Source organism: Miniopterus schreibersii (genome assembly GCF_964146895.1).
Source record: "Miniopterus schreibersii genome assembly, chromosome: 10".
Taxonomy (NCBI): domain Eukaryota; kingdom Metazoa; phylum Chordata; class Mammalia; order Chiroptera; family Miniopteridae; genus Miniopterus; species Miniopterus schreibersii.
The window spans coordinates 55,203,941-55,226,284 of record NC_138110.1 but is presented as its reverse complement, the minus strand read 5'-3'; the positions used below and the strand labels follow the sequence as shown (position 1 = coordinate 55,226,284).

At 43.9% G+C, this 22,344-nt stretch overlaps 1 protein-coding gene across 1 annotated transcript in view; it reads right to left on the bottom strand.

The window, feature by feature from the left end:
• The window catches only part of CHD6 (chromodomain helicase DNA binding protein 6), a 170,323-nt gene that overhangs the window by 30,396 nt on the left and 117,583 nt on the right, over positions 1–22,344 (bottom strand). Inside the window, exons 19-27 of the mRNA XM_081149734.1 lie at positions 21,521–21,700; positions 20,467–20,577; positions 18,612–18,814; positions 17,727–17,926; positions 16,883–17,042; positions 11,441–11,530; positions 9,226–9,329; positions 3,692–3,821; positions 1,978–2,038 (exon numbers count right to left, since the gene is read on the bottom strand). Coding sequence (XP_081005860.1) covers positions 1,978–2,038; positions 3,692–3,821; positions 9,226–9,329; positions 11,441–11,530; positions 16,883–17,042; positions 17,727–17,926; positions 18,612–18,814; positions 20,467–20,577; positions 21,521–21,700 — 1,239 coding nt within the window. The remainder of the gene's footprint in view (positions 1–1,977; positions 2,039–3,691; positions 3,822–9,225; positions 9,330–11,440; positions 11,531–16,882; positions 17,043–17,726; positions 17,927–18,611; positions 18,815–20,466; positions 20,578–21,520; positions 21,701–22,344) is intronic.

Here is a 22,344-nt window from a genome sequence, read left to right as displayed (position 1 = left end):
AAAAGATAAAGTAGACAAATCTTTAGCAAGATGAATCAGGGAAAAAAGAGAGAAGGCACAAATTACCAATAACAGGAACAAAATAGGAAATTTCACTATAAATTCCGCAGACATCAAAAAAAGAATGTTATGAACAACTCGACACACGTTTGACAACTCACATGCAACAGATCAATTTTTTGAAAAACACAAACCACAACAACTTATCCATATAAAATAGACAACTTGATTTATAATTAAAAAACTCTTCAAAAGGGCTCTCCAGGTCCAGATGTTTTCACGGGAGAATTAATACCAATTCTAGACAACCTCTATCAGAAAACAGGAGACATTTTATGAAGCTAACATTACCCCGATACCACACCAGATGAAGACAGTACCAAAAGATAACTACAGACCAATATTCCTCATGAAAAGACATACACACACACACACACACACACACACACAAAAGAGACACAAAAATCCTTAAAGAAAATATTAGCAAACAATTCAAATCATCCACCATGACCAAGTGAAGTTTTTCCCAGTTTATCCAGGGATGTAAGGCTAGTTCAAAGTAATCTACAATATTAATAGGCTACATAAGACATCACACAACCATATTACTTGGTACAAAAATGTACTTGCCAAAATTCAACATCCATTCGTGATAAAAAAAAATTCGCAGAAAACTAGGAATACAGGGAAATATCCTCATCTTCAATAAAGAGCATCTACAAAAACCTAGAACTAACATACTCAGTGATGAAAAACGGAATGTCTCCCTCATAATATTAGGAACAAGGCATGGATGTCTGCTCTCATCCCTCTTATTCAACACAATGCTTGGAGTTTTAGTGCAATAAAGCAAAAAAAGGAAATACATGGCATATAGATCAGAAAGGAAAATACAAAACTACCCCCATTTGCAGATAACATATTTGTTGACGTAGAAAATCTCAATAAACCTACAAAAACCTTTTAGAACTAACTCATATAAATAGAAAGATTTATAGTAAGCTTCAATATAGTAAAGGTGTAACTTCTCCCCAAAGTTATATGGGTTTAATGTAATTCCTATCCATAAGATATTAGCAACCTGGATCCAGCAATATATTTAAAATATCATACACCATGAACCAAGTGGAATTTATTCCAGGGATGCAAGGCTGGTAGAATATTTGCAAATCAATAAATGTGATACATCACATAAACTAATTGAAAGACAAAAACCACATGATCATATTGATAGACGCAGAAAAAGCATTCGACAAAATCTAAAACCTATTTTTGATAAAAACTCTCAGCAAAGTGGGAATAAAGGGATCATACCTCATAATAAAGACCATATATGACAAACCTACAGCCAACATCATACTCAATGGGCAAAACCTAAAAGCATTCTCCCTAAGAACAGGAACAAGACAGGGATGTCCACTTTTACCACTCTTATTCAACATAGTGCTGGAAGTCCTAGCCATAGCAGTCAGACAAGAAGAAATAAAAGGCATCCACATTGGAAAGGAGGAAGTAAAACTGTCATTACTTGCAGATGACATGATATTGTACATAAAAACCCCTAAAGACTCCACCAAAAAAACTACTACATTTAATAAATGAATTCGGCAATGTAGAGAGTACAAAATTAACACTCAGAAATCGATGGCATTTTTATACACCAATAATGAATTCTTAGAAAGAGAAACTAAAAAAACAATCCCATTTACCACTGCAACAAAAAAATTAAGATACTTAGGAATGAACTTAAAGGAGGTAAAAGACCTGTACTAGGAAAACTACAGGACGTTGAAAAAAGAAATAGAGGAAAATATACCATGTTCATGAATTGGTAGGATTAACATCATTAAAATGTCCATTATTTCTAATGAAGAAAAAAAAAAAGATTCAGTTTTTGAACAAATTGTTTCTTGAACAGCCTTCAGAACTAATTAAGTTCGAGAACAGAGGTTCCACTGTACAGCATATTTGACTCACCATTTGTTTCTGGAGGCCATCTAATTTGTCTTCAGTGTTGTCTTCTTTATCCACGTTGCCTCTAAATAAAAGTAAAAAAAGGCATCACATGCCACCTAGGAGCTACTTGGCAACCAGGATGCTTGTAAGAAAACCCCCTAAATCACAGAGCAAAGGGAATATTAGTAGATCCTTTTCCCCACAGGCCTCAAAATCTCGGTCTTTCCAATGTCATAACATCCATGGGCAGGGACCTCCCAACGGACTGAGACTTCAGCATCTATTCAGTAGAGAGGTCAGCTATTCAACAATGATTCTATCATAAAAAAGTAATTATTACCCATCAAGGGTTATCTGAATATGTGGCTTGATAAAAGAAGACCCTGGAGACCGAAGGCTGTGCAAACAAAGCCAGTCCTGATGTGCCAACCCCCAGACAGCAATAAGATGAATCTTCACACAGAACTGCTTACTCTTGGCAGCAGTCACTTCCTTGAAAGGGAGCCTGCCGAAACTTCCAAGAAAGGATATTTTGTCCTCTGTATCACCAATCACTTGCCTCTAGGTTAGCTGCCTAAAGTCTTCTCTCCTGTGAGCTTAACTGCTGCTGCTGTCTGTCTGTTTTCCATGACTCCTTTTAAAACTGCCTTTTAACTATTCCTGTCTTAAATATTCTTATCTTTGCTGTGCAGATCCTGGAGGCAGGAGAACTTCCTACCTTCACTGCTTAACCACAGAAAGAGCAGCCAGCCTATAAAAAAATGAACTTCATGCTGCGTACAGCTACCTCACTCAGGCAATGTTTTCCCTGACCCAGTGAATCTAACAAGAGCCACACCAGCCACCTGGGCATTTGTTAACATATGACTGCATCTACTATGTGCTCAGAGGAAACACCTTTTGGTAGAAAACGTTATGGTAGCTAAAGTGTTAATCAGGGGTTAAGGACAGACAGAAAAAGCATTTCACTGCTTTCTTGGCCTTAGCAGATAGCGAAGGGCTCCTGGCAGTGCCACGCCCTCATGTTCAAGACTAGCCACAGCCCCAGGCAATGAAAAGTAGTATCTGCCACTTTGGGAAAGATCATGTCAAAAGCTTACTAAACACAAAGTAAGACATACATGCTATATTTTCTAAATATATGTACATATATCTTGGAGAACCAGCTTTTGGTTGTTTCTTTAGCTTTCCTATGAATTTACAAATTTGGAGGTTATACCAACAGTAAATAAAATTCAGCCAACCAGGATGCTTCCATACTTTTCTGCACACAACCCAGGAATAAGGCCTAAATACCATAAGTGTCGAGCACCTGTAAATCTGCCTTAGCCATGGGCCATGCGACCCTTAATGCTGGAATTTCACCTGAAGAATTCCAGGGTCAGGAGGCCTGTACTTGTGTCTCTTCTGAGCTTTCTGCCAGGTATGGGAGGTCTGAATTCTTCCTCAAGAATCCTCTGACCAGGTAAGAGATGAGGATGGTGAGCAGCTTGGGGAACCCATGAAGGATAGACTGGTACTTGGTTCAAAGTGCTTAGAAGTAAAAAAAAAAGGCCTGAGATGTAACCGGATGTAACCAAAGCAGCCATTCTGGAAGGCTGCCCTAGCATGGCAAGGTTTAAGGGAGATGCCAGACTGAGGAAGAGACTCAGTGTACCAGACATACGTGGAAGGGGTCACAGGTTTGTGGCAGGACATATTAGTTGTATCACAGTTGGCTTATGCAGCTTCTCACCTTTCGGGAGTATCTGAGGTGCCGTCAGTAACACCCTGTTCTGCAGAGAGGGACTTCTCATCTGGCATCCCAACTTTCTCCAGGAAGCAAAGGGCGGGGTCTGCTCGCATGGCACTGTACCGCTCGTACCCTGACCGGGAGCAATGAGGAATGTCAGCAGCCGTGTCAGAATTCACAGTATCTGCCCTGGGCCCTACACAGTCTTTTGTTTCCCTTATTAAGTAGAAACAGAACAAAAATACTTATTTAAGATTAACTGGATCCTTTAAGATTTCCTATCAGGGGAAGACCCTTGAGCTAAAGTAGACACCCCCAGGTAGTGCTTGGCCAGAAATGAAAGCTTTATCAATCTTATGTGTCTGAGACACAGGTACAGACACAGTTCTCACTTGCGTACCTCTTTTGGACAGCAAAGGGGAGCAGGCAAGTTGGTTTTACAATTTCTTCCCCTTACCCAACTATGGAGACCTTGTTACTTCCTGCATGGACCTTGTTTTCTTCAAGTCCAATTTTATACCGTGTGTTAAAAAGGACAGCGGACATAGTGATGAATGCAAAGGATGAAATATAAAGAGGACTGTGGTCATTAGTTGGGTTAAAAGGGATGAGCTGCCTCTCTATTCACAAACTCAGTACAAAATTCTAAATCCACTGGGAGGGCTTTGGAACTGCCCCTCACTACATCCCCAAAGTCAAAAACAAGTGGAAAATTTCTGACTCAGAAGAGAGACCTCAAAAGGGAGGCAAAACAATGAAAAGATACACTTTTACTTTGATAAAGTCCATGCACGAGAATTTGTTATTAATTCATTGAATCTAACGTAATCTCATAATAAGACAGGATTTGGTCATGTAAAAGATCCAAATCTATTTTATTTTATTAGACTGGGTGGGAACTCCTTTATGATCATCAAAATTCTTTCCATGCTGCTCCTAGCAACCAAAGTCAATTTCTAGCTCGGTAGTATGTACAAAGAGACCCCATCACAGGTGATGGAAGATGCTGTATCTGAAATGAGAACCCACTTGGGTGCTAATAACAGACTTGATTTTACTTTGTTAGATGTCATTTCTATATGGGTTTTTGTTCTGTCACTTTTGACGCGGCTCTATCCTTCACCCTGTAGGTGGCACCTGGTACTTTTTATCTAAGGAGTTATGGTAGGTACTCTTATCTTTTAACCCAAGTGACTCTTCCATCTCAACGACAGGTGCTGCCCACATGAGGCATATGGCAGGAGAAACTAGGGTGTCTTATGTTTAGTCACTTATTCCTTACCATATGTCTCTCTCATGAGACAGTGGGCTCCTAAGAGAAGAATCTGTGCCTGTTTTTACTTATTATTATATATTCAGTACTGACCACAGGTCTAACAGACACACTCGACAACTGACTAGATGAGTTTGTTTTGCCCAGATTCTCTTCCAATAATCACTGTAGAAGAACCATTCTCATCCTGTGCCTATATTCTACCTCAGCTCGCATCAAAACTGAAATGTCCTCGATGTTCCTGCTGTCTTAAAGACATCCTGCCACTGTCTCACCTGCTCCTCCCCATGAAAGGATGGGTGCTTTACCTGATAGATGAGATGGTGGAAGCTTCCTCCACTGACCTTTCACTACTGAGGGAGGTTAACTGTCCATGAGGGTCCTGCCTGCACGCACTGTGCTTGACAGGCACAAGGCAGGCTAGGTTCCTCCAGGTGCCTGCTACCTGGGTGGGTTTCCACTCTGCACACTTTCTATTGTCATATGTGGGTTAAGAGATGCCACATTTCTATTTCTCAATCTGCTATGAAGCTGGAGGTGAGCAAGAGTGTGACTGATTGAGTTCCCTAGAAAACCCTGACAACTGTCCTGAAGAGAAGAGGTGCTATAACAGCAATGCAAGGAAGTCGCTTAACGTAACAGAGCTGTCAAGAGGATCATTCAGAATAGGTTTGTTACAGGGCCATCCTCATTGCAGGAAACCGATTCTTCCATGGGGGTCAGCATGGAGATGGAACCATGGCTATACTCCTCTGATCTAAGCAGAGTTGTAGAAGGCTATGTGTGTGTGGGGAGGGGGGGTGTAGGGGTGGTTAACAGATCCATAAAGCCTCAGACAATGAAGAGCTATGTATGTGTTAGCAAAGAAAATGGTTGCAGCACTAGACTCATACTTATGCCCCCAAGGCATGGGGGTGAGGTGGAAGGCTTCCTGACAGAGAGTCCTGAAAGGTGAACACCAGACAGCTCAGCTTTCTGAAACTGTCACATATCCACCAGCTGCTGGGTATCTGGGAGTTTGACCGTCACCGGTAAGACATGTAGTGTGGACTTAGTTATACTGTGGCTAAGCTACACAGGGGTGGTGAAATGTGTTACCCAGATGGGGATAGATCTGAGCCTATGATCATGGGATGTCTGATAGGCAACATCTAGCCAGGACAGGATCTCATTTAGACTCTGAAAACTCCAAGGAGACTGGGCCCATGAAGCCAACCAAAGGCATCTGTCCAACTTAGTCTCGGTTGATCCAATGTTACCATCCAACTAAAAGGGTCTGGTCCTATCCAAGAGTGAGCTAGTATGCCTGTATGGCTTAGGACCAGTCCTCTAGCACTGGGTTTTCCTCATATTTATAGGGTGTCTGCTAAACTCATCATATACCACAGTGGGCGCTGCAGGCATTGCACAGACCTTCCTGGAACCCGCCCCTCAGCCTTGACTTTGAATACCCAAGTTCACCTCAACCAGCAGTCTGGGAGAATCTGAACGGAATGGGTGATATACTATATCATCTTAAGGTCTCACAGGTGTGCTCAGGAAACCCTAGGAATTAACTTATTACAGCCCCCGTCCCACCTGCTTCATAGTGAAAAGTTTTAGATTTGGAAGTGACCTTAGACATCATCTAGTTAACCCTATACCACTTTTGATACGAGACTAAGAGATCCCTGTAGGGATTACGAAACTAACAGGTGTGGTGCCTGTATTAACTTGCCTTTCCTGGGAGAGAAAGGAACTTGGGCCTCCTGAGAGTCCTGTCCTCTTTTACGTATTCTGAGGCTACATTGTAAGCCACATCTTCCTGATGAATTACACCTACCATCATTGTGTAATGACCCTTTTCATCCCAAATTATGCTTTTTTCCTTGAAGGCTTTTTGTATGATAGTGACTTTGCCATAGCAGGTTTTTGTTTTGTCTTAGTTATCAGTATTTGCCCGGGATATCTTGTTTCACCCTTTAGATGTCAATCTCATTCTACCTTCCATCTCATCTTCTCTTTCACATCTCTATTTCTTTATCTCTCAGAAGCATGCTCTTCCAGCTCTGCTTCCCTGGGCTAGAGAGCCTGTTCTTCCCCTACTTTCCTGGAGGGGCTTGTTTCGTGTTTCAGTGGGCATTAAACACCCAGATCCTCTGGTCTGGTCTGCTGCTGTTTAACAGCAGCGCCTAAGCTTCCAGTTCTGGCTTTAAAGTAAGCTCTTCATTTGGGGATTTCCTTTATTCCTTTCAGTTTAGCTAGGTAGTTTAACACTTTGTCATAATTCACCTAGGCTTTCCATATGTCTGTGGTGAGTGTGTTGGGTTGGGGGAGGGAGAGGAAGCAGGTAAATTCTGTCTGCCACACTGCTGGGACTGCAGGTTGTATCCCCCTTTGGCCTCACATTGTCTCCATCAGGAATCTGGCAATGTGCTCCATAGCCACAACTGCAATGAGATACAAGGTCCATGGGCTTTCCTGCACACACCAAGCTCACAGGCTCTGGATGTGGTTGCCTCCAGCAGCCTGTCTACTTCTGGGTTCTTTCCAAAATTACATTAAACCAAGTGTCAGTTACACAGTGGCCCCTTGTGCTTAATAGGGAGATCACATGCCTCTCCCTTCCACTTTAGAGCTGAGTTCTAGCCCTGTGCTGTCTAACAGAGGAGACACACATGGCTACTTTAATTACAATTACATAAAGTTAAAAATACAATTGCTCAGTTGTATTGGTCACATTTCCAGTGCTCAGCAGTCACATGCGGCTCCTTCGTAGATGACTTCCAGTGCACAAAAGGACATTTCTATAATCACAGGGGGTCCTGTGGCAGCACTGTTCCAGCCTAACCCAGTGGTTTGAGAAAGAGCTCTCAGCAGCATTGGACCTCCTGAAGCCTGCACTTTTAACACCAGAATCCAAGTTTGGAGGGGATTCCTTATTAAAATGTGTACAGTTATCCCTCAGTATCCAGGAAGGATTGGTTCTAGGACACCCCTGAGGATACCAAAATCCACAGAAGCTCAAGTCCCTTATATAAAACATCGCAGCATTTGCGTCAAACCTGTGTTTGCATAGCTATAGCAGGGTGAGCTATACAACACTTCAGACATGTGGATTCACTGTAGTGCTGGCATATGGCAAATTCAAAGTATTGCTTTTTGGAACTTTCTGGGACTTTTTTTCATTTTAAAATTTATCTTTATTTTTGAAAGTACTATAGATGTCTGGGACTTTTTTTTAAACATATTTTTGATCCGTGTTTGGCTTAACCCGTGAACATGAAGCCTAAAGATATGGAGGAAATGCAACTGGTTAGCCTGTAAGTGTAGAAGAATCCTACTCATAGGGCATGTGTTAGGCAGAGTAGGAGTGACAACAGAACAGCGTCAGGCATCTATTATGTACCGAGCACTGTTCCAGGCAGTCTACCAATATTGTCTTACTTAATCTTCAAACCACCTCTAGGTTGGTTGTTTTGATGGTCTTCCCCTTGTATAGGTAAGGAATTAGGTCAGAGATGTTTATGTGCCCAAGGTCAGACATTTAGTAAGTGGCAGAGCTGACAGCAAAAGCCAGGTGTAACTAAGTCTTCCCACTCTAAACCCTGCTCTCTAGTTTAATATTCCAGTTAATTCGCCTGGCAGGGAAGGTGTGCATCAGGCACAGTAGTGACTGTTATCTGGCGCTTTCATCATTCATTTTAACTGTTGGCTAACAGCAAGGATAGGCGCTGAGAACAGTGCCAGAAGTGAAGAAAGCTACTCAAAAACTTCTGAGTCCCCTTAGTCTCTTGCTTACCACATTAAAAAACTATGATAATAATAAAAAAGGATGTCCATGCCATCTTCTGTTCTCAAGTTTTTATACCCAATGGGGTAAACTAGAAATGTGTAGGCTATCTGGGATGATCACAGAATTCTGTATACATATGAAATGCTAAACCTTAACATTCCCCCCATTTATTCCTTCACTCAAGAAACACTAGGTGCCTACCACATGCCAGGCACTAGGCCAGATGTTGGGACAATAAGAGTAAGAGTGCATGAGGCAGTCCTGCCTGAGCATACAGACAGGCTAGTGTGAGGAAGATACAAGGTCTTTATGGCCACAGGAACCCTCTCCAAGTTCCTCATGGACACTAACATTCACTGTAATTCTGTGACTCCACATTCATCTGGTTGAAGTCCTGAGAGGGCAGATATAAGGTTCTACTTTTAAGACAGATGTACCACAGGACTGCGGAGTTTTCAGGAAAGGAGAAACATTCACTGAAATACACACCATGTTTGAATACGCCAATCAGAAGAGACTTGTCGGCCTCAGCATCCCACCAGTCCACTGGGATCTCCACATAATCGATGTCAGGCAGAGGCACTTCCAGCTCCCTGCGGAAGGAAGGGCGCGACTCAGAGTTCCTTCAACCCAACAGGAGATAGCGTCAGAGCTACTGGCTGAACCCTGGTAGTAAGCCACATGCCTAGTTGCATGCTTGGACACGAAGCACCAAGGATTGTGGTGCCAAGGTTCCTAAACCGGGGCTTTCCATCAGGCTCAACCAGTGAGCTACCTCGGCATGTGTACTTGACTCCCAGGCTACACCTCAGTCTGACTGACACGCCTCTTGGAGAACCCTCACTGTCAGTGGGTCTGGGGTGTGGGCCTTGGGATCTACATGTATAAGGTAGTTCTGATGTGCATCTTCAGGTGAGAACTACAGCAAAATCCATCTATATATCATTCATCTGAAGGTAGAACACCCCTTGATGGTTGAATTTATACATGATAAAATGCGGAGAAGATGAGTGTCCAAATTATCTTGGTGCAACATGCAGAGTCTTAAGCTCATTTGAGAACAAGATGGTGGGCTTTGGAACATGCAGGATGGGAAGAGCCCTTCAGAGGACATGGGCCACAGCAGGTGGCAGTGGTCTGCTAATGGTTTGTAGGGTTAAAAGTGATCACTGCTCCTGACCAAAGTGATGACGATAACTTGCCCTAAGGAGTAGATCTGAGGGGATTAGCAGGCCTGTACCATCAGACCCTCTCTCAGTTTCTGTCCATGTTCTGAAAGCTCACATGAACTCTCAGCTCACTGTCTTCATTTGTCTAAGCCTGGGAGGGAACACCTACCTACATGGCTCCTCTCTCCCACCTCCCAGCTTCTCTGTAGCATTTGAAGTTTCTTACTCCATCAGGCCCAGCTCCCCTATGGGGATGGTGTCCCCCAGCCCCATCTTTCCAGGCAGTGCTCCTTATCTGGCTCCACTGCAGGGCCCACTGCTCTGCCTGCATGATGCAGTGGGCTGAATTACTCTTCTGGGATGAACTATTATGTATTCTTATGGCAACTTCTCTAAAATAAGACATTAAACCTGAATGGGACCAGGGAGAGCCAGGATTGAGGAAAGCAAAGGAAAGAAGGGAAGTGTTGGCTATGGATTCATGCTGTCCATGTTCTACCTAGCTCCCATCTATCTACATCTCTAAGAAAGCACATCCAGGGATGAGTAAATTCAGATAACTTGTGGCAGGTAACACATAATACAAATGTTTGGGTTGAATTCTGCTGCATTTATATGACTCACAAATTGAACCTGTTTACCAAACACTCAACTTCCCTATTCTTCCTAAAAATGACTACAGTAACCACAGAAAGCCTATCAAGTAACCATAGTCACTGTGCTGACTGCTCTGGATTACAAACTGCCCCAGGACAGGGCTGTCGATGTCCTCTGTCTTTCCCTTTCTTCAGTGCTCCTATGACTACTAGAACCACTAGCACTGCCCAATGGAAAGGAGGAAAAAGAAGAAACCATGGCCCCAGGTCATCTCAAGGCCAAGTTCGAATACCAACACCCCTGGTGTCCTTTGGGAATGACAGGCATTGCACAGGGCTGGAGCCAACTGCATGTGTGGGGCAGGTGAAGGGGGCTGCCTGGGAATCCCACCTATAAACTGTGACCATCTGACAGCTTCACCAAGTGGCAGCTGAGAGCCTGGCAGTCTTATTCCCCGAAATCTCCGGAGGGTGCCACAGGATTCTACAGCTTCAGAAACTTTACAAAACCAAGGTACAAGATATCAAACAGGTCAGAGGTGAGAGGACTAGCAAATAAAGGAGAAGCATTCAAATGCAGGAGAGTACTAAGGCCAAGCATGGGATTCTGAGTAAAACTGCTGGTGTATACCCATCAGATCAAGCATATCAAAGGAATGGACATTCACTGTACAATGATTAGTTAAGGTAGAGAAATGACTGTTTTGAAAGAGATTTTACAACACTGTTGGGACAAAAAACTAACTTAAAACCTCACCGAAAGCTGTGTTTCTAAGAAAGTGTTTTCTCCCTGAATTGTCCGTACTCCACCTGTCCACTCTCCTATCTAGGTAACTGATGGGTGTGGTGGGAACATGGGACTCTGGAAGAACAGGCACGTTGGCCATGTCCAGGAACAGGCACTTTAGGCCATGGAGAGCTAGGGTTGACTCATTTTACCTGGCAGGAGTTCCTTCAAATGCTTTATCAGCCGCTTCTCCCAGTATTTCCGCTTTTAGGTAGTAGAGCATCCGGACTCGCAAAAGTACCCTATGAGTGGTAAGCACATAAATGCAAACACATTAGAACCCAGGAGCTGCCTGTAAACTGCCACCCCGTCCCCTGGTTGACACAGAGAAATTCTGGGCATCCCTACGTCATTAGTGATATGAAGTAACACGAGAAAGTGCTAGAAAAACAAAACACTAGGTACCAATGACAGATGTTATTGTGATTATCCCCATTTTACACAAGAAAATGTATCTCATCAGTCATGTTAAGTCACCCTGTGAGCCATGTGGGGCAAGGGCAGCAGAAACAGCATTCCTCCTGGTCCTTAAAAGAGTTCTCACCCCTTTTCTATGGCCGCAATGACCTCTTTGGCAGAGCTGCCTTCCAAGAGGCTGGGTACTGGTCTACTGAAGAGTGAGTCATGGTGAATGATGCTGCTTTCAAACAGTTTCACTTGTACATAGTTAAACAAACATCTTCAAGTCCTTTTCTTGGCAATACCGTGAGAGTAATGTCTCTTCTCTGAGATGCTCAGTTCACTGTGATTCTGCATGGACCACACTCCAGCCCCACAGGGAAGGCACCAAACATGTTTGAGACAAGGCAATTAAGCAAGTATCTGCTGGGCAACACTGTATGCCCTGCACCATGCTGGGTACTGTGAGATACATAACAGAAGTAAACAACTTAACCCTGTTCTTGAGGAGCCCACAGCAGTCTAATTGTGAAATGACACCAACCGAGAAAGAATCAGAGCACAGAGGATGACAGTGGGGGCAAGGGAGGGAAAGGCTCACTGATGCAGTAACGGGTGAAAGTAAGGGCAGGCACAGAGAAGCTGACCACGTTCCAGGAGATGCCGCATATTCATGGCTAAGCTGCAAAGAGGTATAGAAGAGTATCTGTAACTTACTTAATGCCAGTCAAGAGTAAAGACTATCTATTAAAAATAAAAGCCCAGCCCTGGCTATTGTGGCTCAGTGGTTAGAGTGTTGGCCCATGAACCGAAGGGTCGCAGGTTTGATCCCTGGCACCGGTCAGGGTGCGTGCAGGAGGCAATCAATTGATGTGTCTCTCTAACATTGATGTCTCTCTCTCTCTCTCTCTCTCCCCCTCCCTTCCTCCCTCCTTCCCTCCCTCCCTCCCTCCCTCCCTCCCTCCCTCCCTCCCTCCCTCCCTCCCTCCCTCCCTCCCCACTCTCTAAAAATCAATGGAAAAAATATCCTTAGGTAAGGATTAACAAAAACAACAACAACAATAAAAAAACCATTCTCTACGTTAAGTTGTCCAAAAGAAAGAAAGAAAAAAGAAAGATAGCATCAACAGTGTGTAAGGTGTGTATTATTCTAGGGAAGATAAAAGGTGGCTGTACATTCACCTGTGCTAATCCATGCACAGAGTATCTCTGTCTGGAAGAATCAGGTTAACAGTGGTTGCCTTTGGAGAGGGAAATAGGGTATTTGGAGGTTGGAGGAAACCTTACTTTTGAAAAAATTGTTTAACACATATATGTATTAGCTATTCAAAAGATGTTAATAATGGGTTGAGGCCTCTAAAAAAGCACAATTTCTTAGATGCAGGTAGAAAGTGCCACTGTGGCTCTGCCAGTGTTGCTCAGTAGTTGAGCATTAACCCATGAACCAAGAGGTCACCGGTTCGATTCCCAGTCAGGGCACATGCCCAGGTTGCAGGCTCGATCCCCAGAAGGAGGCAGTCGATCGATGATGCTTCTTTCTCATTGATGATTCTATCTCTCTATCCTTTCCTCTCTCTCTAAAAATCAATAAAAACATATTTTTAAAAAAATCTTTAAAAAAAAGTGCCACTGTGGCCTCAAGTTGTAAGTGGCAACACACAAAGTGTTAACTTTTAGATTGGAAAGAACCCTTACTTTTCAGGTACACCATTTCTTACCTCAGCTGTCAATCAACTCAAATAATTTTGAGTTTTTTGTTTATTTTTAAAGCTCAGAAAATAAGAAGTCTAAGAATTTACAACTATTGCTGATCCTTCCACCTGGCTGGCAGCAGCTGATGGCCTTAGTAAGAATCAGAACGAGGGTGTCTTAGGTAGAGAATTCCTGCCTGCTTGACTAGCTCAGGAAGAGTGAGGTTTTCCTAAAGATGTAAGATACAGAGAACTGTCTATTTCTCTAAAGAGAACCCAAGGTGTTAATATCTATAGCATGAGAGAAGAGAATTTAAAGCCAATAGTATTCACTTCTTCTCCCTATGAGAAGCAAATCAATTCAGTGGACAGATGGACAACTCCTCTTAGAGAGCCACCTCCTCCCAGAGTGAGATAATAATCCCAGTTGGCATCTGAACTCAAAGGGAAGGAGAACTGGAGCAGTTTGTAACACCCTTACTTTAGCCAAACAAAACCCATTAATATTTTGGTGGTAGGATTGCTTTTTCTTTCATCTCTCTCTCTCTCTTTTTAAATTTTTATTTATTGATTTGAGGGAGGGAGGGAAGGAGAGAAGGAAAGGGAAAGAAAGGGAGGGAGAGAAAGATTTATTGTTTCATTTATTTATACATTCATTGGTTGATTTTTATATGTGCCCTGACTAGGGATTGAACCCACAACTTTGGAGTATCAGGACAATGCTCTAACCAACTGAGCTACCTCGCCAGGACCACATCTCTCTTCTCTACTCTCTCTCTTTCTTTCTTCTTTTTGTTTAAAAAACAAGACAAAACACATTTTGTTGATATGAAATATACTTCCCAAAAGTGCACTTTGCATAAGCTTAAAGCTTGATGGGATTTTAACAAAGTGAACACACATGTGCATGTAGTATCCAGATCAGGAAGCAGAACATTTCCCCAATAGGCCCCCTGGTATCCCCTTCTAGTCACTACCCCCACCCCGAATGAATAATCACTATCTTGACTTTTTATAGCTTAGATTTGAAGCAGCTGCTTTTTAACTTTGTAAAGTTCTTTAGATGACAATTTCATGCCCCTAAATACTGTATCACTAATGACAAACAATGCTTGGAGTCCCTACTCTGTGCCAGTATGTGTCAGCTCAATCTTCCTGGCAATGCTAACTAGTAGGGACTATTATTAATCTCACTTTCTAGGTGAAGGAAAGGCACTCAGAGGTTCAAGAATTCACCTGCTGGTCAGCCATGGGGCCAGGATTTAAATCCAGGCAGTCCTGACTCCAGAGTCTATCTTAACCCTTATCTGATACTGGGGTGGCAATAAATTTGCTAATTAAGAGCCCACAATCTAGAGCTCACAGTCCAGTTACGCTGAAGAAATTCTGCCTGTTTTCCACTGCATCTGAGGACAGAATCGGGACCCGAGATCAAACGCTGGAAGTTTCAAGGAAGCGGATTTTAGATTTAACATACAGAAGGACAATTAATTAGAGTCATCTGGTAATTAAATGAACCTTGCTGAGAAATGGCAAGCTCCCATCAGTCCGAAGGCTCAGAAGAGGCTGGAAGATACCCTGTCAGGATACTGCTGATGGAACTCCCACACTGAATCTGACCTCTGGGTCTTGTTGGGCCAGAACTAAAGAGGACAGTGGCTCCATTAGCTTCAGAATAATAAACAACAGTCAGCATCTTCAAACTCAGACCGGGAGAAATACTTTACTGCATTATTCTTTGATTCCCCAGGGTCAGGCATGCACTCAGGAAAGGTATTGGGGTGGTGATTAGAAATGTTAAGGAATTCCTCAAAGGTCTAAATTGGTTCTGGTCATCATCTGTGATCATCTCTGCAGGGGTAGAGGGAAGTTCTAAGTCAACCCCTCCAGCCCAGCCCATTTTCAGTGCTGCAGTCCCACATCTGTGGCTGTGGATAGAACAGCCAAATGTTGCTGCTATTTGTAACATAACAAAACCTGAGTCCTTTGTTCTGTTCTTCACCTCTTAGAGAATATAAGGTTTCTCATTCTGCCATGGCTACAAGCACTGCCAGTCTCCCAGCCTATAAGGCTTGCAATCTAGCTACTTTTCGTATTTTTTATCACTTATTATGGATTCTTCTTTAGTCATGTGCCTCATATTTGACTCTTTTTCCCCAATTCTAGTCAGCACCCTAATCTAAGTCCTTATGGTCGATATTTAAATTATGACAGAACACTTCTAGTTAGCCATTCAGCTCTAGGTTTACCTTCTCCATCTTGCAAATTATTGCCATATTAATTTTTCTCCCCAAATACCATATTTTTTATCATGCTTCACTTGTTCAAGAAATAATGGTTGCTTAATATTTATTTACAATAGAGTCCTCAGTTAGCCTGCTGTACAAAGCTCTGCCATCAACAAGTCCTCTTGCTTAGCCAGCCTCCTCTTTCTGACTCCCACATGGTGACTCTCATTCAGTCACAGCAAACATGATAGTGGGTCCTGCACCTGTCAGGCTCTACTATCAATAGCATGTGACCTTTAGTCTGAGATTGAGATCTACTATCCCCAAAGAGCTGTACTTTGTGCACAGCAGTTTTTATTACAATATTGGGCATAAGACCTATCTTTAAATATTTGGAAGAATGAAGGGAAAGGACTGGACTTCATCTGTAAAAGAAAAAAAAACACCACACCCCCAAACAGCTGTAGAAGCATTAGGTCAATGTTATGGGGAGGAAGGGAAAACCTAGCAAAACCTCTTAATTCATAAGGTACTAAACTCTTTATAACCAGAGATGTGTAAGCAGAGGCCTTCTAGCTGCCTACCAGGAATGCCAGGGATATAATTCTTTCATGACCTCGGAAGCTGGATTAGATGGTTTCCAAGGGTCCATTTAATTCTAATAGACACACTATAGAGTGATGCAAATTTCCATGTGCACAATTGTCACTGTTTTGGTGGCTGTGTGCCTTACCTCCTCAGAACTAAACTTCACAAGAACAGAGCTTCATTTTCTATCCCTTCTTCCTGCCTCTCCCTGCCCTACCCAGCTGTCAGCCCAGGGATAGAATACTATCTCAAGTGCATGTCTATCAGCACCCGGAGACCATTAATGGCAACAGTGACTGAGGAGGGGGAGCAATGGGCATGGGGGCTGAAAGTGGTGTCTCCTAAGGTCAGTCTTCTGCTCATGTTAATGTAGCCCCAGGGCAGAGGGGAGCAGAGGAAAAGGATGACAGTGAGATCACAGCATCCTAACCGCGCTTTAGTCAGGTCAAAAAACCCCTTGGGGGTACAGGCTGCTCTGGCAGAGAGGTCAGGTTCTGAGGGAGAAGAGAGACTCTTAAAGGGACTATTAAGGCTTTAAAGCTAGTGCATCATGGTCCAGCTCAGATCCCATATCCTGCTCTTCCAGACCTTGCGTGGCAGTACAGGAACATCACGTGCTCCTGCAGAGGTCCCAGGAACCTGAACAGTGAATGGAGCTGCCAGTAGGGGAGGGAAGGGGCGCACTCACTTGTTGCAGTGTTGTTTAAGGTGTTTCTTGTAGCCATCATCATGCAAGACTACCTCAGGGTTGCAGGTGGCCAGCCAGTCTGCATTCTTTAACTCTGGGAGCAGCAGCTGGTTCTTCGTCTTCTTCCCCTTTCTCCCTCTGGGGACTGGAGCAGACAACCCTGAAACAGAAAAGCAGTCGATGAGACAAGGCAGCGTAAACATGGGGGTTAGAACAGAGCTGGGCTTGCAAAGAGGCAGCCAGGCTGTGTGTGGTGGCCCTGGACAACAGATCCCACTCCTCGCTCCACCGAATAGTGACTGATGGTGGTGAAGAGATGTGCCTGGACTCTAACTTAAGAAACCCCAGAACCATTCAGTCATGAAATAAGAATTTACCAAGCACCTTGTGAGGATCAAGAAAGGTGTACTATAACCTGTACACTTTGGGAACTTACAACGCAGCCAAGAAAAATGAACAGTGGATTTGAAACCTGAAGGTAAGCTATGGCCAAGCACAGGGAAGGCACAGACAGAGGTGGAGCTGAGACAGCACCGTGAAATGCAAAAGATAAACCACGGAGCACATGATGTCAGCCCCCACATGAGCCCCTCAGAAGAGGAACCGTGTGATGCTTAAGTTAGTGGGCAGGAATGGCCCTTTAAGAGGGCCCAATAATACTAAACAAAACATCACAGTAGCACTGGATGAGTCTGAGGGGGAATTGAAAGAACTGTCCTTTCCCACAGGTAACATTCTGAAACATATCTGAGAAAGAAAGTCCCCCAAAGCACAGCAACATGGGCCAACATGAGAAGAGGGATGGAAGTGCAGGGGAGTTCGTGCTTCTCAGGCCACCTCTCACCTGAGTGGTTCTGGAGGGTCTGGGCCTGCCCATCTTTGGTAGGTGTGATCAATTCCCAAATGAAACTCTTAATCTTCTCGTCCCCCTTGTAATGCTTGACACAGTAAACCAGTAGGGCACGGCAAATCATCTCCATGTCCTTTTCATTCAGATGCCACTTGAAGCGCCCATGAGTCAGGATGTCCTTCCACCGGCCCCAGCTAAGAGCAGAAATACAGAAGGGTGTTGGAGGGAGCAAGGGCCATGCGTGCCCTCAACAGCACAGGACAAACAGGAGCCCAGAGAGCTTCTCACCCTCTGTTGGGTCTATTAATTGGCCTGAGGGCCTTGTCCTGGAAGGCCTTGGAGGACTGCATGCTGTAGCATACCAAATGTCACTAAGGTGATCTGGACACTGGACACTGAGAGCTTTATATGGTCACTATATTAAGAAGAGAGGGACAAAAATATTTGGAACTGGAAATAAAAATTTGGAATTAAAACAGAGTCCAGCTGCAGTATTCAAAAGCAATGGTGAACTCCCAGAGCCTTCTATTTCTACCAGAGCCAGAGCCCTGCACGAATCATGCCTTAACGGTAACATCTGTTGCACTGGCTCCTTATATATCCTTGGGGGGTAAAAAGCAGGAAATCAGTACCAGGCAGCAAATTAGTAGCAGAGATTTGCTGTGACAAGCATATGAGAAAATCATGGCATGTCTACAATATGGCAGGGGAGTGTACAATGACGGGGGGGTGGGGTGGGGAGTCATGGGCAGAAAGCACAGTCTCTCTCGCTCTAATAGAGCCTCCATGAGCCCATAACTCCAGAGGTGACTGGAAAGACACACCAGACAAATCTCAGGGACTGAAAACCAAAAACAAACAGGCAAAGCCAATACCCACCCAAAGATGAGCAGGTTCTTCTCTACCCGGAAGCATTCAGCTCGGAGGTAGCGCCTGGTTTTGTCATTGAGGCGCCTGGACCTCGTGGGCCTTTCATCAGAGTCACTGTCCAACTCTGAAAACTCCATGAGCTCATCCTCCTCAAAGGAGTTGTAGTGTTTGGTCTGCTTTCTCACACGAGGTCGGTCGATCACTAAGCTTTCCTAGAAACAGAGAGGACCACTGGGGAGAAAGCCCTGCTTCTCTCTACCTCCATCACAATGCACACACATATATTGTTGACATTCCTCAGGACACATTTGGGAAAGAACCACACCCTGGTCTCACCCTACAGAAGGAAAGGCTCTCCCCAGCACACCTGCTATGTCCACGACAAGCAGAGGGGATCCTCTGGGACCTGCTGAAGTTGACGTGTTCCCCAGCCCCCAGTGTTGTCTGCCACCATCTGCTGTCTCTGCAGTTATTCTAACGGCTACGGGCAGGCAAGGCCCCCCAATGCCCAGAGTGGCAGTCTGCTCTTGCCAAGAAAGACTAGAGTGGTGCACCCCAGCTGTTCCGCCCAGCATGCAAAGGCAGTCTGAGCTCTGGAGACAGGACGAGTAGGAGAATTCCATCTGCTCAGCAACTTTCTGAAGACAAGCACACATTCCTGCTGTTCTATTTTCTGCCTTCCACTTTTGTCTTTCACAGAAAATGTAATTCCTAGCTCAGGAGCCTCACTCATCCTGGTGGCTCCCCTGGCCACGACCATCACCTCTTCTCTAGTCTCCATCATTTCATGCTTCTCATTCCTTCCCCTTACATCTCTTCCCAAAGACAGGCTAAGCTCATGAATATGCCTCTATGCAGCCCAGATAAATTTCTAGTGTCGACCCTGCTTCAGTCACCTTACCGTCTATAGTATAAGACCCTTTCCTTCCCCCTTTTGCCAACTGTCCTGCACACAGAGTAACTTCTTGACTGTGACATGGTAAAACACAGGTTACTGAAAGACTGCACCATATTCCTATTTGGAGAAAGAGGTTGAATTAAACAGCTCCTGGTGATCCTACAGAAGAAGAGTTAAGGCTGGATGCTGGCTACTGAATCAGCTGGATATCAGCAGGAACTGTCTCTGGGGCTTGTGGGTCCAGGAGAGTTCAATACTAACCTGAGAAGATAGGTTAAAAAAAAAAAAAGGGGGATGTATGCTCATCCTGCAGTGAGGTGATAGGGTCCCAGATAGAGGGAGGGGAAACTAACAAGGGGTGAGGGCGCCTCATACTGGGTCAGGCAGCTGTAGTCACCAATGCTATCTCCAGTTCTGCAAAGTGGGCATCACCACCTCCTTCTGTCTTGTTTCAGTGAGGTTAGGTACCTTGCCCAAGGCACACATGCAGTCAGGGGCAGAGACAGTGCTCAAACTCTGGTTTATTCCAAGACCATTATCTCTCTTATGTATAGAAACAGACAAATTCAAGATACTGAAAGAAAGGAAGTGAAGCCAACAAACTTTTCCTTAACATGCTTTTCCCCTCTCTTCCCGGTGTTCATGTTTCTTTCACAGGAGTGGTGAAACAGGCAAAATGGTCCCATGGGATGCTGGCTTGGGCCAGAGGGCTAAACTTGACCTTTTTGGACAGTCTGTCTGATTTCCCAGGTGCCCAGTATATCCCATTAGGTCATTTTAAAATCTAACAATTAACATTTATGAAGCTCTGTCTATGTGCTAGGCATGTTTTAAGTGCATTACATCTAGCATCTCATTTAGGAATTAAGGCTCAGGAGTAAATAATGACTTGAGCTATGTGGGAATTTATGGTCCTATAAAACACAGTGAAATGTTCAATGGAATAAAACATTCTTAATGCTGTACCTTTTCATTCTTTGCTTCAGTGTCCAGTTCAGCTATTTTAGCCCATTTCTGCCAAAAATTCGGGTCATCCAAGGAAATATCTGTTCTGTTTCCTGAAGCCACAAAGCTGGCCTGTGAAGAAGACAAGAGGCAATAAGTGGTGCCTGAACACAGTGCAAAGTAATAAAACACCTGTGTTCTATCAGATGCACCAGAAACTCAAACAGAGCCTCAACGCTACTATTCCCTTTTAAAAGACTGGTGAGGAAATTACAATTTCAACCTCAAGATTGTTTTTTGGACTAGAAGACAAGCCCTAAGCCCTGGAAGAAATGGCAATGTGTTGCTTGACGTCTAGTTCCCTGTGAAAGAATTATTTCTTAAAACTTCCCTAGATAAAACTTTTCTTTCGGTTCACCAGTTACCAAATGTCTGCTACAGAATAGGCACTGGAGTGGGTAGTAGAAGGTGGACAGAGATACACAATGGCTATAAAGCACAAAACGTACTACTGAAAATGTCCCACAGAGCTCATGGAGCCAGTGGTCAGGGGAAGCTGAGCGTGAGCTGATAAGTGGCCTGATTAGCTGAATTCTAAATCCAGTGACTTGCAGGGCAGAGGAAAGAGGCACCTAGACTAGAAGCTGGGATTCTAGAGTAAAATGTATTTTCTCATGAAATGAACAAAATACTTGCTTGAATTTGAGGACTGGAGTGTTCACTGGAATGTGGACCAAGGAGTGCTCTGCAAGGGATTCAAGGTGACCATTCAAGGGCTTCAGGTCAGTCTTTGTGAAAAGTGAACAGTGCCAACTGCGAGTTAAGGTGTCTGTCCTGCCTGCTGAAGACCAGCTACCAAAGGTTAGGAGTGGTTTTTTCTTTCTGTAGCTTCTGGCTCATTACTGACACACCCTCTAAGAACCTGTATCTTCAGTGTCACACAGAATAAATGTGTAGCCACACAATATTAATGGTGCATTTAGAGAAATGGAAGCCTGGGAAATGAGGGTCAAAAGCATGAACAACTTTCTTCTCGCTCCCCCCCAGCATGGACTCTGGAGAGAAGGTCCTATACCTTGGCAAAAGTGGACCCCTTCCCTTCAGACTGGATGGTGATGGTGTGGGTTCTCCTCTGCAGAATCTGGTCTATGTCTTCTTCACAGAACTTGGAACCTTCGTCTTCCTCATCCATTAAGGCTCCATAAGCACCTTTCCGGAGCAAGTCCTCTACCTCCATTTTTGAAAGCTGCTGTACCTGGACAGGTCACCAAAGACTACTCACAAAGTGGAAAATGCACAGAGGAAAACAGCGTCCCATCTGGCCCTCATTACTCAGTACAGTTCCTCCACTAGGTGCACATGTCAGAATAAAGACATGGACAGCAAGCTTGAGAAAATGAAAACCCAGAGAAAGACACGCAAGAGAACTATGGGGAGAGCAGGCAGACGATCCTCTGTAGGGAGCTCTGGAACAAAACCCAACACGTGACCCAATGGCCCTAACATTCTTCAGGACGTTGGTTATCAACAAATGTCACATGCCATTAAAACTATGCACCACTGAAGAGGATATATTTAATGTTTATTTTATATTTTAGTTTGAGTCTGTATCTTTAAAAACCTCCAGATGTACCAAACGAGCTAAAGAATAATGATTTCTTCATTATTAAATAAATACACTAGTATTGGAAATGATGTCATTTCTTAACTAAAGAAAGGATCCTGTGCCAAGTGTGATCTTCTCAATTGCTTGTTGAAAACAGGAAATGGAAGTTCAAAACACCGTTTCCTGGTTCTAATTAAGAGTCTGGTTCTCTTTATATCAATCACAAGAGGGAATTCCATGACTCGCAGCACTGGTAACCTGAAGTATTATACTTAGCAACACATGCATAGCTA